Source organism: Gordionus sp. m RMFG-2023, chromosome 1 (genome assembly GCF_954871325.1).
Source record: "Gordionus sp. m RMFG-2023 chromosome 1, tfGorSpeb1-WG-v2, whole genome shotgun sequence".
NCBI classification, from domain to species: domain Eukaryota; kingdom Metazoa; phylum Nematomorpha; class Gordioida; order Chordodea; family Parachordodidae; genus Gordionus; species Gordionus sp. m RMFG-2023.
Genome location: NC_088775.1, coordinates 71,462,946 through 71,475,136, shown reverse-complemented (window position 1 = coordinate 71,475,136; position 12,191 = coordinate 71,462,946). Strand labels below are relative to the sequence as shown.

General features: G+C 27.6%; 1 protein-coding gene across 1 annotated transcript in view; it reads left to right on the top strand.

The window, feature by feature from the left end:
• The window catches only part of LOC135931930 (protein Wnt-7b-like), a 32,827-nt gene extending 25,649 nt beyond the window's left edge, over positions 1-7,178 (top strand). Inside the window, exons 3-5 of the mRNA XM_065469247.1 lie at positions 5,550-5,809; positions 6,260-6,423; positions 6,848-7,178. Coding sequence (XP_065325319.1) covers positions 5,550-5,809; positions 6,260-6,423; positions 6,848-7,178 — 755 coding nt within the window. The remainder of the gene's footprint in view (positions 1-5,549; positions 5,810-6,259; positions 6,424-6,847) is intronic.
• Positions 7,179-12,191: the final 5,013 nt, after the last annotated feature.

Genomic DNA, 12,191 nt, shown 5'->3' with positions numbered 1-12,191 from the left:
AATTAAATTAACAAACCAGTTGGAAAATCATATAATGAATCGTTTAACATTTATTTACTGCCATATTTTCTATCTACCTTTGAAATTATTCAAAACTCAAAGATTCAAGTCAGGGTTTGAAAATGGGAATCTTTTAAAATTCAGGTCGCGACTAAAATTTTGAGCCCTGCAAGTCTCTGATACATATATTCAACTTTGACCCGAATTTTAAGGTCTTTGCCTTATCCCACCAAAATACTACACAGTTAAAATACTTTTTTTAATACGTTTTTACAAATTATATATATTTTCTTAAATGGTATAGAAATAAAAAAAAGACATATTATCTTTTAAAGATGCAATATAACATTTTGTTGATTGAATAAAGGCGTTTATCGAACTTAATAAATGTACCATAATTGTCTTCAACCGCGTACATAGCAACGCAGGATTTCTAAGTGGGTTGTTGTCGAAAATGAGTGATTTATAAGAGAAACTATGTGCTTCCATATAATCTTTGTTATCATTTCACTACTAATCTTCTTTCAAGGCATTATTCCATTGCTTATTCTCTCTTAAAAAACAGCCATGATATTATTTCATAATAATTCACCTTTCTAATAATTCTTTAGAAAAAAAACCAATTATAATTAAAAACACTTTGGGATAATAATTGTTTTGTATTTTTTAAAATTATTTATTCAAAATATGTCGGCATTTTAGTTCCCCCCCCCTTTTTTTATAGAAAATAAGAAATTTGATAAAAAAAAAGATTTATGACAAAATTATCCATAATGTACTACGAATAACTGTCTCGTCCACGACGGAGGAAAATAAATCGAAATTATAATTTGCGAAAACATAAAATGTTTTTAATTTTTATTTTGAAATAAAATCTTTTATTTGAATTGAATCTCAACGTAACATGCAATATATAGTAGTGACGTCACTACCTTTAGAGGAAGATTGAGAGGGGGGGGGTATTCTCAGCAAACCAAAATTTAGTTTGAAGCACCTTACAAATATGTTATATTTAAGCAAAAACTTTTTCCCATTTTTTTAAAATTAAATATATATAAAAAGGACCGCCCTAAATATGATTAGTGCTTGTGATGCCCACTATTATACAGCGCGTATAATCATTTAATTTATATATCCATGTTAACTTGAGAAGAATATATTATAGTATAAAAAAACTGAAATTTATAAAATATTAAAAAGAAATTTAGCTCGTTTAACTGATAGTGTATTCAACAATGTGATTTATTATATAAAACCATAGGCGGGCCCAGGATTTCTCTAAAGGGGGAGGGGAGGAGTATTCGTTTGGTGTTTTTCCCATTAAATTTTATTGGTGAGCTAAGGCCACTTATTGTGGACTTTTGGCGGATTTACATTTTTAACTAATTTTGGCTTTTAAATCTAATACTTTATCCCTAAAAATTTCAAATTAATAGTCATTATTTTTAAAATTTTTAACGTTCACTTATGTTGCCTTTATATTATTGTTTATTATAGTGACATTTGTATGCAATTTTGGGGGAGATGTGGCTATTTACGAAAACATCTTCCGAGGGAAACCTTCCCCCCCCCCCATTCACTAAGTTTTCGTATGAAACTTAATTAGAATAGTTGTATTAATTTGGTTTATTAAGTCGTTTGTCTTCCAGTATAGATAATGTAAATTTCTAAGAGTGGACGCGTTCCTTTTAATATTTATCCTAAAACTTGTATGGCATTTTTTCAAAAAAAAAAAAGATTAAAATTACGAATAAAATTTATAACATTTATTAAAAATTAAATGTCATTTATGTATATATTTTTATAATTCTTCTATCACATTTTATATTAAAGAAAACTTATGAGGATGATATAGAAATGGAAAAACAAATAGATTGCTACCGTTTCCATAAAGGGAACTTTTATAAGCCCTAAGTTTAAAATAACTACCAATCAAACTAGATGTGCATTGTATTTTTTTAAAATCATCTTCAAACTCACGACTTCCAATAAAACTCACGGGTAAATCTTTATTTAATAGTGCCTCCCTCTCTATTGACAAACGTGTATATAGCGTGCCTAGTACTAAAAGAAGTAGTATGGGACAGATGTTTGACTTTCTCTTTTCTCAATTTTATATCCCATCTAAAGATATCAGTTTCGTATATAGGTCGGCTATTATTCCAGATTAATTTTTTTTGCACTCGATGAGATGTTTTACTTCGGTTAAATCAATCATATAGTCGTTTCATGGAACTAAATTTTAAAAAAAGACCCGACCAATAGAAATTTGGCATTTTTAAAACAAATTATTATTATTATTTACTCAAATTTGTTATAAAATTTTAAAATGAATGATACAGGAACTCAGGAATCTTTAATTACCAAAAAAATCTGGGAAGAATTGGAACCAAGTTTTCCCCCCTACATTTTCTCTGAGGGCATATGAAAATTTACAGTTGGTTGTGTGAAACTCATTAGGATTTAAATGAAGAGGGAAACACAACATCCTCCAATGGTAGTAAAAAAGTCGAATGATTCACTCTTGGTTGGATTATCATTTTTAACTTCTAAGATGGAAATTCCAAGAATTGTAGTTACGGTAGGGTTTATCACAAATTACAAAGTTGAATTAGGCATTGACCCGAGCGTAAAACCAAGGAGTTTCTAGGCGAGATGAGTACCTTTGCCACTTTGGAAACTTATCGAGATGGAAAGGTTAGTAAAATATGGGGATATTGATAAAGGTATATCCAGTAAAGGATTGATGTAAGTGGGTAACGCCAAAAGTTAATGTACGGAAGACGAAGGATAATTAGAATATGTGTTAACCTTAGATTTACTATTAACCAGCTGTTGGAGGAACGTTATATAATCCCAACGTTGGGTGATTTATTGAAAAAGATAGGAGGAAGACAGAAATATTTAACATTGAATCTTAGGGATGCTTATCTCCAAATAAGAATCCAGGAGGAGTTCCAATATTTAACAATCGCAACAAAATCATGCCAAATGATTAGGCAACTATTTAAATTTCATTACTGGGAAGAATGATAATCCCATGCAGAATTTAGAAGGGTACTACTACAAGCTAAAAATATTGAAGGATTCTGTAAAATTATTGTGCTTCAACATAGAAAAATCTGGAATTTATCCAATCAAAAAGAATCTTTTAGCTATTCGAGAGGCTCTATAACCTATGATATGAGACAACTTTGTGCATTACTTGGGTTATTAAATTAGAAACCAAACTTACATAGAGTTGCCTCACCGTTACATAGGATATATAAATAGTCCTTAGGTTTGAACTAGAAGTGGCAACCTGCGAAATTGAAAAAAATAATGACGGCAGTATAGGTTGATATCATACTTTTTGAACTACCATTGATTTTGGAGTATGACGCTTCCTCGAATATAGGATTTGGGGCGGTATTTCTGCATGAAATAAGAAATCGGTCTACAAAACCAATTGCTTTTGTATCGTGCACGTTATAGGCGGCTGAGAAGAATTATTCCGCAATTGATAAGAAAATGTGGACTCTTTGTTTGGAATGATGGAAAAGTTCCATAGTTATATGTACGGGGGTTTATTTTTAGAACAGACCACAAATCATTGAAGAGACTGATAGAAAATAGTCGAGATCTAACCAAAATTGTGAATAATGAACCATCAATATGGGCCTGGGAAATAACTGAAATTTTAAAATGATATTTTAAAAAAGGAAGTGAGAAAATGCTAGCAGATGTAATATACCGACTACCTAAGGGCAACATAAACGAATAATGAAGCAAAGTACATAACATGTACGATATGGCATGACGGTGAAACGGTTAAAAGAGGAGAACAGTAAAGATGGGAAACTAAAGAGAGTAAAAAATTACTTAGATAGAGCTTGGTCAGTGATAATAATACCGATTTAGAACTCTAACCGTTTGCAAGGAAATGAAATGTGCTATGAATAATGGTATAATAGAATGAGATTCTTAGATAGAGCTTGGTCAGTGATAATAATACCGATTTAGAACTCTAACCGTTTGCAAGGAAATGAAATGTGCTATGAATAATGGTATAATAGAATGAGATTCTTAGATAGAGCTTGGTCAGTGATAATAATACCGATTTAGAACTCTAACCGGTTGCAAGGAAATGAAATGTGCTATGAATAATGGTATAATAGAATGAGATGGGGGATTAGTTATTTCAAATTTTTACTTAAAGAATTTTAAAAACATCTCAAGGGGGTTATCCCGGAATTGAGACCATAAAGTCGATACTACGATTTAATTGCTGACGGCCGAATACCGTGATGTTGAGAACTATGTTGATCAGTGTCGGATGTCAAACTAAACCACCAGGAATTGCAGAAAAACCGTTGTACTTTTGGGATATTCCAGGAAATTGATGGGAGCGGTTACATATCTATTTTGCAGGATCTGTGGATTAGTAGGAGTGGATTTATATAAATTTGAAATATCTCCCAAATTTTTTTTATATAGCCCATATAATTTGAATACTGCCCCTTCCATTTTAATTATTTTTTCAGCTCATTTCTATTAAAAAAACTGCCGAAATAATTTGTCGGGGTTAAAAAATATTATTATTTAGACATTTTTTTATAATATATTCATAATATTTTAAAGCAAAATAAGACAGCATAAATCGAGGAGTTCGATTAAGTGTAAAAGGTCTAAAGTAAGAGATATTTTATCTTTATATAAAATATCGTCTTAATTTTAAACTATGCACTACATATTTTATTATATTTAAGGTTTTTAATATTAGAACTGTTTTCATAGAGTTAGCCGGTAAAAATCTGTTTAAAAAAAATAACAGATTATTATTAAATATATTGTTGTGATTCATGAGTAAAAATGCATTATATTTTGTTCATCTAACATCTGGAGTAACCGGGGTAAGGGAAACTTCCATTAGCAAATATGCCTTTTGTAGATATCATAATTTAAGGAGAAACCCGCATTCCCAAAAGTTAATACAGTAGAAATAATAAATAATATTTCCCCAAAATATTCAGTAAAAGTTAATATTTTTTTTAAATAAATCCAATTTATTGTGAAAATCTATCCAAAACCCTCCCTTTACTAAAATCTTGAATATGATGAAGTTTAATTATCCATTTGAACTCTTAAAAATTTTCCCAATTAACTTCGGTTGAATTAAAATTTTAATGTTTGAGTTGTATTCTTACTATAATATTAAAATTAACATTTCGTCTATCATTATTATAGTTGGGATTGGTATTAGTTATAGATATGAGAATTTGGCTTAATCTACAGATGCACACCATTAAATGTTAAGCACGGCATGAGTTAATTTATTTCTGCTTTCTTCAAAGTTGATATACATTTTGATGAAGAAAAACACCCGAGACTAAAGATAGTTTTCTGCCAAGAACTAGATTTATCTGTTTTTTAAACGGTTAAAAACAAACATTTGCCCAACCATAATCCTTATTCCTTAATTACTAACTCCTTCAAGGACATAAGATTTTTTTACCATTAGAAAAATATATGATTATAATAATCATAATATTTATTGAAAGCGAGTAGAGAAGCGGCTTTTATGTATGCAGCAACTTCTTCCGGCGTTATGTACGCGGTTATTCAAGCGTGCAGTAAAGGTAACATATCCAATTGCGGTTGCGACAAATCCAAAGAGAGTGGCTTTACCAGAGAAGGTTGGAAATGGGGAGGATGTTCCGCCGACATAAAATATGGAATGCAAATGTCTAGGCGTTTTGTCGATTCTAGAGAGATAGAAGGGGACGAGAAGTCACTTATGAACCTTCACAATAATCGAGTGGGAAGGAAGGTATGTATAGATATGATTTGTCTTTGAAACTTATTTCTTATAAATAGATTCTTATCTATAATTTGATTGATTCAAAAAATAAATGATGTTTACTAATAATACTTAGAGTCCCATTGATTAGTGCTTCAATTATAAAATATTTTCATGAAGTCTAAAATGATTTTATCTGTCACATAAATACAAGATATTATTGTATAATTTTGTTAAATCTTTAACATTAATTCTGTGATTCAAAAAATAAATGATGTTTACTAATAATACTTAGAGTCCCATTGATTAGTGCTTCAATTATAAAATATTTTCATGAAGTCTAAAATGAATTTATCTGTCACATAAATACAAGATATTATTGTATAATTTTGTTAAATCTTTAACATTAATTCTGTATTGAAAACTTATTTATTTCAACAATTTAATTAATATCGATCCTCCCCTTTTTAAAATAAAAAGACTCTGAGAGTTAATGCCGATGTAGATTGTAAATGCCACGGAATTTCGGGATCCTGTACCATGAAAACATGTTGGGTCACTCTTCCGCCTTTTAGAAGGGTCGGCGATGTTTTGAAGAAAAAATACGATCGTGCAAAACAAGTCGAACCCTTGACTGATAGAAGGTTTAATTCCCTTATATTTTTACTCCTAGAATTTTAAAAATTATATAAGTATCTTAAGTATAATGGAGTGTTTTGAGGATTTTGTAAGAATGTTTTTTTCTAAAAAGCGAGGATGAGACTGAGAATTTTTGCAAATAGTATATTTATTTAAATTAGAATATAATAAGTCAAAAATCTATAAATATGAAGATTATAATTTTTTTTTACATGATTTCACCATGAAAGAATTTTTGCACATAAAAATAATGAAGATTTATAAAAGATTAAAATTATAAATTCTTTTTTTTATCTTAAAATATTAATGCTCAAAGTTTTAGGCAAATAAATATCTTTATATTTCCAAAGAAGATTTTTTGTTGACCTCCCAAAGTATGCACCCTAAATTATTGCTTTTCATATATTCGTATTAATAAACACTCCACAGAACCCAAAGACCTGTATTCCTGAAACTGAAACCTAGCGGCCACGGTAGTCGAGGAATTCACAAAAAGCCCAGGAAAGGCCATTTAGTATACTTACAAAGGTCACCAAATTATTGCGAAAAGGATTTAGCGATGGGTTCCTTGGGAACAAAGGGAAGATCTTGTAACAAAACCTCGCCGGGCATTGATAGTTGTGATGTTTTGTGTTGCGGGAGAGGTCATGAGACCTTGCTATCAGATAAAGTTTGGCGATGTCACTGCAAATTCCATTGGTGCTGCTACGTTGAATGTAAAACATGCAGTGAAAAAAGGGAAGAATACACGTGCAACTAAATAATTTTTTTTTTAAAAATTCGATGGCAAGAAAAAATTTACATTCCATGATTGAGGAAAAAATAAATAACACTACTATATTTTGTATACTACTTAAGAATCACTTCGTAAAGAAAAAATTTGTTATATTTAAAATTACTACAATCTGTTAAACAGTATTTTTTGGCATTCTTTCGTATTTTTTTAAAAAAGATTTATAATAATTTTTAAAATAAAAATAAAAAAAAAATAGAACAAATCTCATAAAAGAATCTCAAAAAATTATAGTCAATCATTTATTTTGTTTTCCTGTTTTGAATATCTAAAAAGTTCGATTTTATTATTAGCCGTGGAAAATATAATTTTATAAATTTCTAAAAAAACATTATTATAAATATTATATTCAATCGATCGCGAAAAAATAACATCCCAAAAAAAAATTATAACTTTTAAATGAATGTGATATTGGAAGGTATAATTATTATGTATAAAATATTATATTTATTAATTTATTTTCACGACTTGTTTTTACAACCATTTTATAAATATGAATAAAAAAAAATAGGATCCCGGTATTAAATAATTTAGAATTTGATTTTACAAAAATATCCTTATTGCGACATTTTCCTATCCACATCTAACTAAAGTTTAAAAAAAAATATGTAGTGGTTTTAAAGAAGCAAATTAATTTTCTAGTTACACTACAATTCTGAATATTTAAAATAAAATTGGGAAATAAGTTGCAGCTAATAGTAGTCATAAATGGGTAGAGAGGGGGGGGGGGCACCTTGAGGATCCCATCCCTCTATTTTTTACCCCCTCTATCCCCCAACAAAATATTGCAGATTTTGCATTTTTAGCCATTTTTATACACTTAGATGAATTGTAATAAATAAAAATATTATATTAACCATATTAAATAACCCAGCCTTCATGTTACATAAATTATCATTCATACAGTCAAAACCGTTTATTTGCAAAAGCTTGGGACCAAAATATTTAAAAATTTCGCAATTATCCGATTTTTCTCAATTATACCATCAAACTTTGTAATAAATACAATTTTTAGTTATTGTAACAACTAGATTTTAAATTTGAATTCGTTTTAAAACGAATAAAAAACATAAATTTAAAATTTTATTTAGTATGTCTAAACATGAATTTGAGAATTTTTAAATACTAGGATTATTCGAAATTCAAACAATAATTTTTATAAATACTACCTTTAATTAAATTTCATATATAATACAATAAAGATATTCAATTTATTTTCTTAATATTTATCGATTTTTTTAAAATATCAAGTGGCCAATTAAGAAAACATGAATATTAAAAAGCAGGCCAGGCCAGAAAATTTAAGTTTATTAAAAGTGTTTTGCTTTAATTCACATGATAATTGATTTTAAATTATTATACTGTATATATAATGTTTTGTGATAAGAGTTATCAAAGACTTGATGGTTAATTATTTTTATATTCCCTAGCTTTCTTAGTAAATCCTGTTCCCTTGGATTATTCTGTACCTATTCAAAATAGCATAAATATCTTGATTTTTTTAGATAAAATCATCAGATCTCTAAATTATCTTCGCCATTTTAGAGCTTTCATTACCTTCTGCAAAATAAACTATTTTTTTAAAAATAAACTTATGAATTCTAATATTATAAATGTATTAATAGGCGATGCCGGAATAAAAGTTTATTAATGCTTTTTAACATAATATTTTATTTGAACTTATTTTATTATATATGCATTACAATTATTATAAAATAATGTAAGATTTAATAAAAATGTTTTGTGATAAGAGTTTGGCTAGACTCTGGAGTAAATAATTTTTTTTCACTATATTCTCTAGCTTTCTTAAATGGTTCTTAGATTCACTTCGTCATTCTCAGAGCTTTCATAACATTCTATAAAAAATAAGATTAATTGAAATTTTTGAAGTTGTTAAACCTTCAAATTCTAATCTTATTTGATTACAAATGTCTTGATCATCCAATATTCCATGAAAGCTAGAATCATCATCGTGTAACGCATATTCTACAAATATGGGATCAAAATCATTTTCTTCGTTGTCAATATTAGTGCTATACCATCCTCCGATTCCCAATCAAATGCCACTTTACAAAAAAATTAGCATCAATAAAGCATTTTATGATTGTGGTACTTGTCACCCCACGAAAATTATAAGATAGTAACAACCTTTTAGTTGCAGAAGGTTTATTCATTAGAAATCATGAGCAACTTGCTTTATTAGCTTACAAATTGTAAATTGTGGAAACATGACATTTATAACTTAACGCTAATTGTGGTATTGAAGTAGTGTTTAATTTTTCAATGATTTCCCGATTTTGCTTGAGAGTTAACGCTTGGAATGATATCTAGTTCTAAAGATAATTTTAACATGATAATAATATATAATAAAATTACCATTATTGTATTTAAAAAAAGTTAAAAGTGCAGTTCATGTAAAAAATAACGAATAAATTTTTTCGATAAGATTTTTATTTTTCCACTTATCCGATTATTAACGTTATTGTCATATAAATGGGACCTAAAAAATTTCTTAACTGATTCGAAATCATAAATGTAATTTAACATTATGCCATAGTAATTTTTATCAAAATCGTGGGGGGTTTTCGCATTTAAAAGTATTTACACTTAAACGATATGCAATTAAATGGTTTTAACTGTATTTGAATACTAGTAGATAGTCCGTCACGAATGAGAATGACGGGGAATTATCCTTAATTTGATGGTGGGTGTTATCTTTTATTTGACACTCATTCAATTTTTATTTTTACCCACACCAAAAATTTTTTTTTCCTAATTAGCTTTTATTTAATACCCATATTAATATTTTGTGTTAATAAAAATATTCTTGACCAATATTCTTTTGTCTATAAATCTTAATATTAATTATAATTGATCCTAAAATAAAAAAATCATAAATTTGAGCAAAAGATTTAGAATTAAACACAATGGCGTCGCTAGGGGGGAAGCGGGCTCGAGCCCCCTGAAAAATTTGAAGAGCCCCCTGAAGCAAAAAATTTATTTTTTAATGGCTCCTTAATATCCCCTTGAACTAAAAATGAATTTTTTTGATAGCTGCCTGAATGATTTTTTTTATAATTCCATTAAGTAATATATAGATTTAATTTTATTATTTAGAAATTAATAAGACTATTTAAAGTTTTATTAAATGAATACTATTTTAATTATTAGATTAGATTAATATATATAAATTATATTTTCACTATGTCAGCTTGCAATCAAATTCTGTATTAAAAATATAATATTAATAACTCACTAAATATTAATTTAGCTTTTACAGTTGAAGTTTAATTGACTTTTAATTATCATACCTATTCCTAAAAATGATTTCAAGATCCAAATAAGTATAAGAGATTACTTTATAAAATGCAAATAATAAGAGATATAGTTTATAATCCTCTATTATATACAGTTAGTTATAAAATATTAGATAAAATGCCACTTTTATAGACGTATTTGACAACTATATAATATATTACAGTTAATATTATAATAAATTTTACTAATAAATGGTTTTGATAATAAATATAGTAACAATATGCATTTAAGTATTTAACGCCATCTATTAAGTTATAAATAATTTTAAAAATTAGACATTTTATTATTCATTCTGCAATAGATGTAATAAATTTGATATATTTTCTTTTCTTTTCTTTTCTTCTCTTTTCTATTTTTTTTTCTTTTCGAAAAACAGTTTTGAATTAAATTTTTAATACAAGTATATTTTTGATATTATTACAAACTAATATTATTTTAAGATATAATATCGACAATATATAAAATCTTAATTGTTTCATCATATCATTCTGGTCCTAATTTTATAGTTAGAAAATGTTTCATTTCTAATATGGCATTTCTGTGTGTAAATAACTCCAGGCTGCAATATATTTGCATAATTATTCCTTTCAATTAGTGTTTTTATTTTATCAATTTATCCAACATAATAAATTCTGATATAAGTTTACATCGTGAGTGTCATGGCTATTACTGCAAATTAACCAGTGTATATTATTTGTGTTGCTATGTAATTTAAGATTATTACAACAACGGCTGAGAGAATATGATTGTGTATTTTAGATAAACAATAATGGTCAACGGTGTAGTCGTTTATATATCATTTAAAATGGAAGATAATCTTTTAGAAATTTAATATCTCACGATAATTATCTCTATTACTTATCTAGCTTCCATCATGTCATCTAAAAGGAAGCTCTAACCACCATATAGTTTTATGATTTGGATTGGTCGTTTATACTCTTTTCTTTAAAAATTGTTGATTTGGTATAGGCCTATAAAATTTTTCCTTATTAGTTTATTGTATAAAACATTGTCTAAAATGGTAACAGAGAGTTATAGTAGTTTGATAACCTTTTGTCAATGTAAGTTGCTAAGAATTATATTATTGCATTATATGGTTTTTTTATATGCCAGTTTATTTTGTATGCATAATATAATAAATGACAAAATATGAAAATCAGAATAATTGTTCAGAGTTAACTAATTTTAAAAAAGTATAATATATCACATTTTTTTCCTTATTTTACCTTTTCGCTTTTTCTATTTACTTTTACTAATTAAGCAAACATAAAATCAGAATGAGTAAGTTCCACTCATTTTATTAAATTTCAACTGGGTACAAGGTTTGTTGGTATCCTCGCTCACATTGGGCAGGTCTATGACCAACGTGCAAGATTACACCAGTACCTAATTGACTATGAATTTAAATTTGTTTTTAGCAGAAATTATTATTGAAATAAACGAAAGTTCAGGCCACGAATATAAGATTTTTAACTGTGTTAATAAACTTAAAAATTATATTGAAGATAAAGAATATATTGTTAATGAAAATACGTGTGAATTATTGGCTAAATGTTTTAATTCTGTTATTAATTCCCATGAAGATAATTGTGTTATATATGATCTAGCCAAAGTTAGTCTCACATTCTGTATAAAGGTTTATAAAAATTAATTAAATTACAA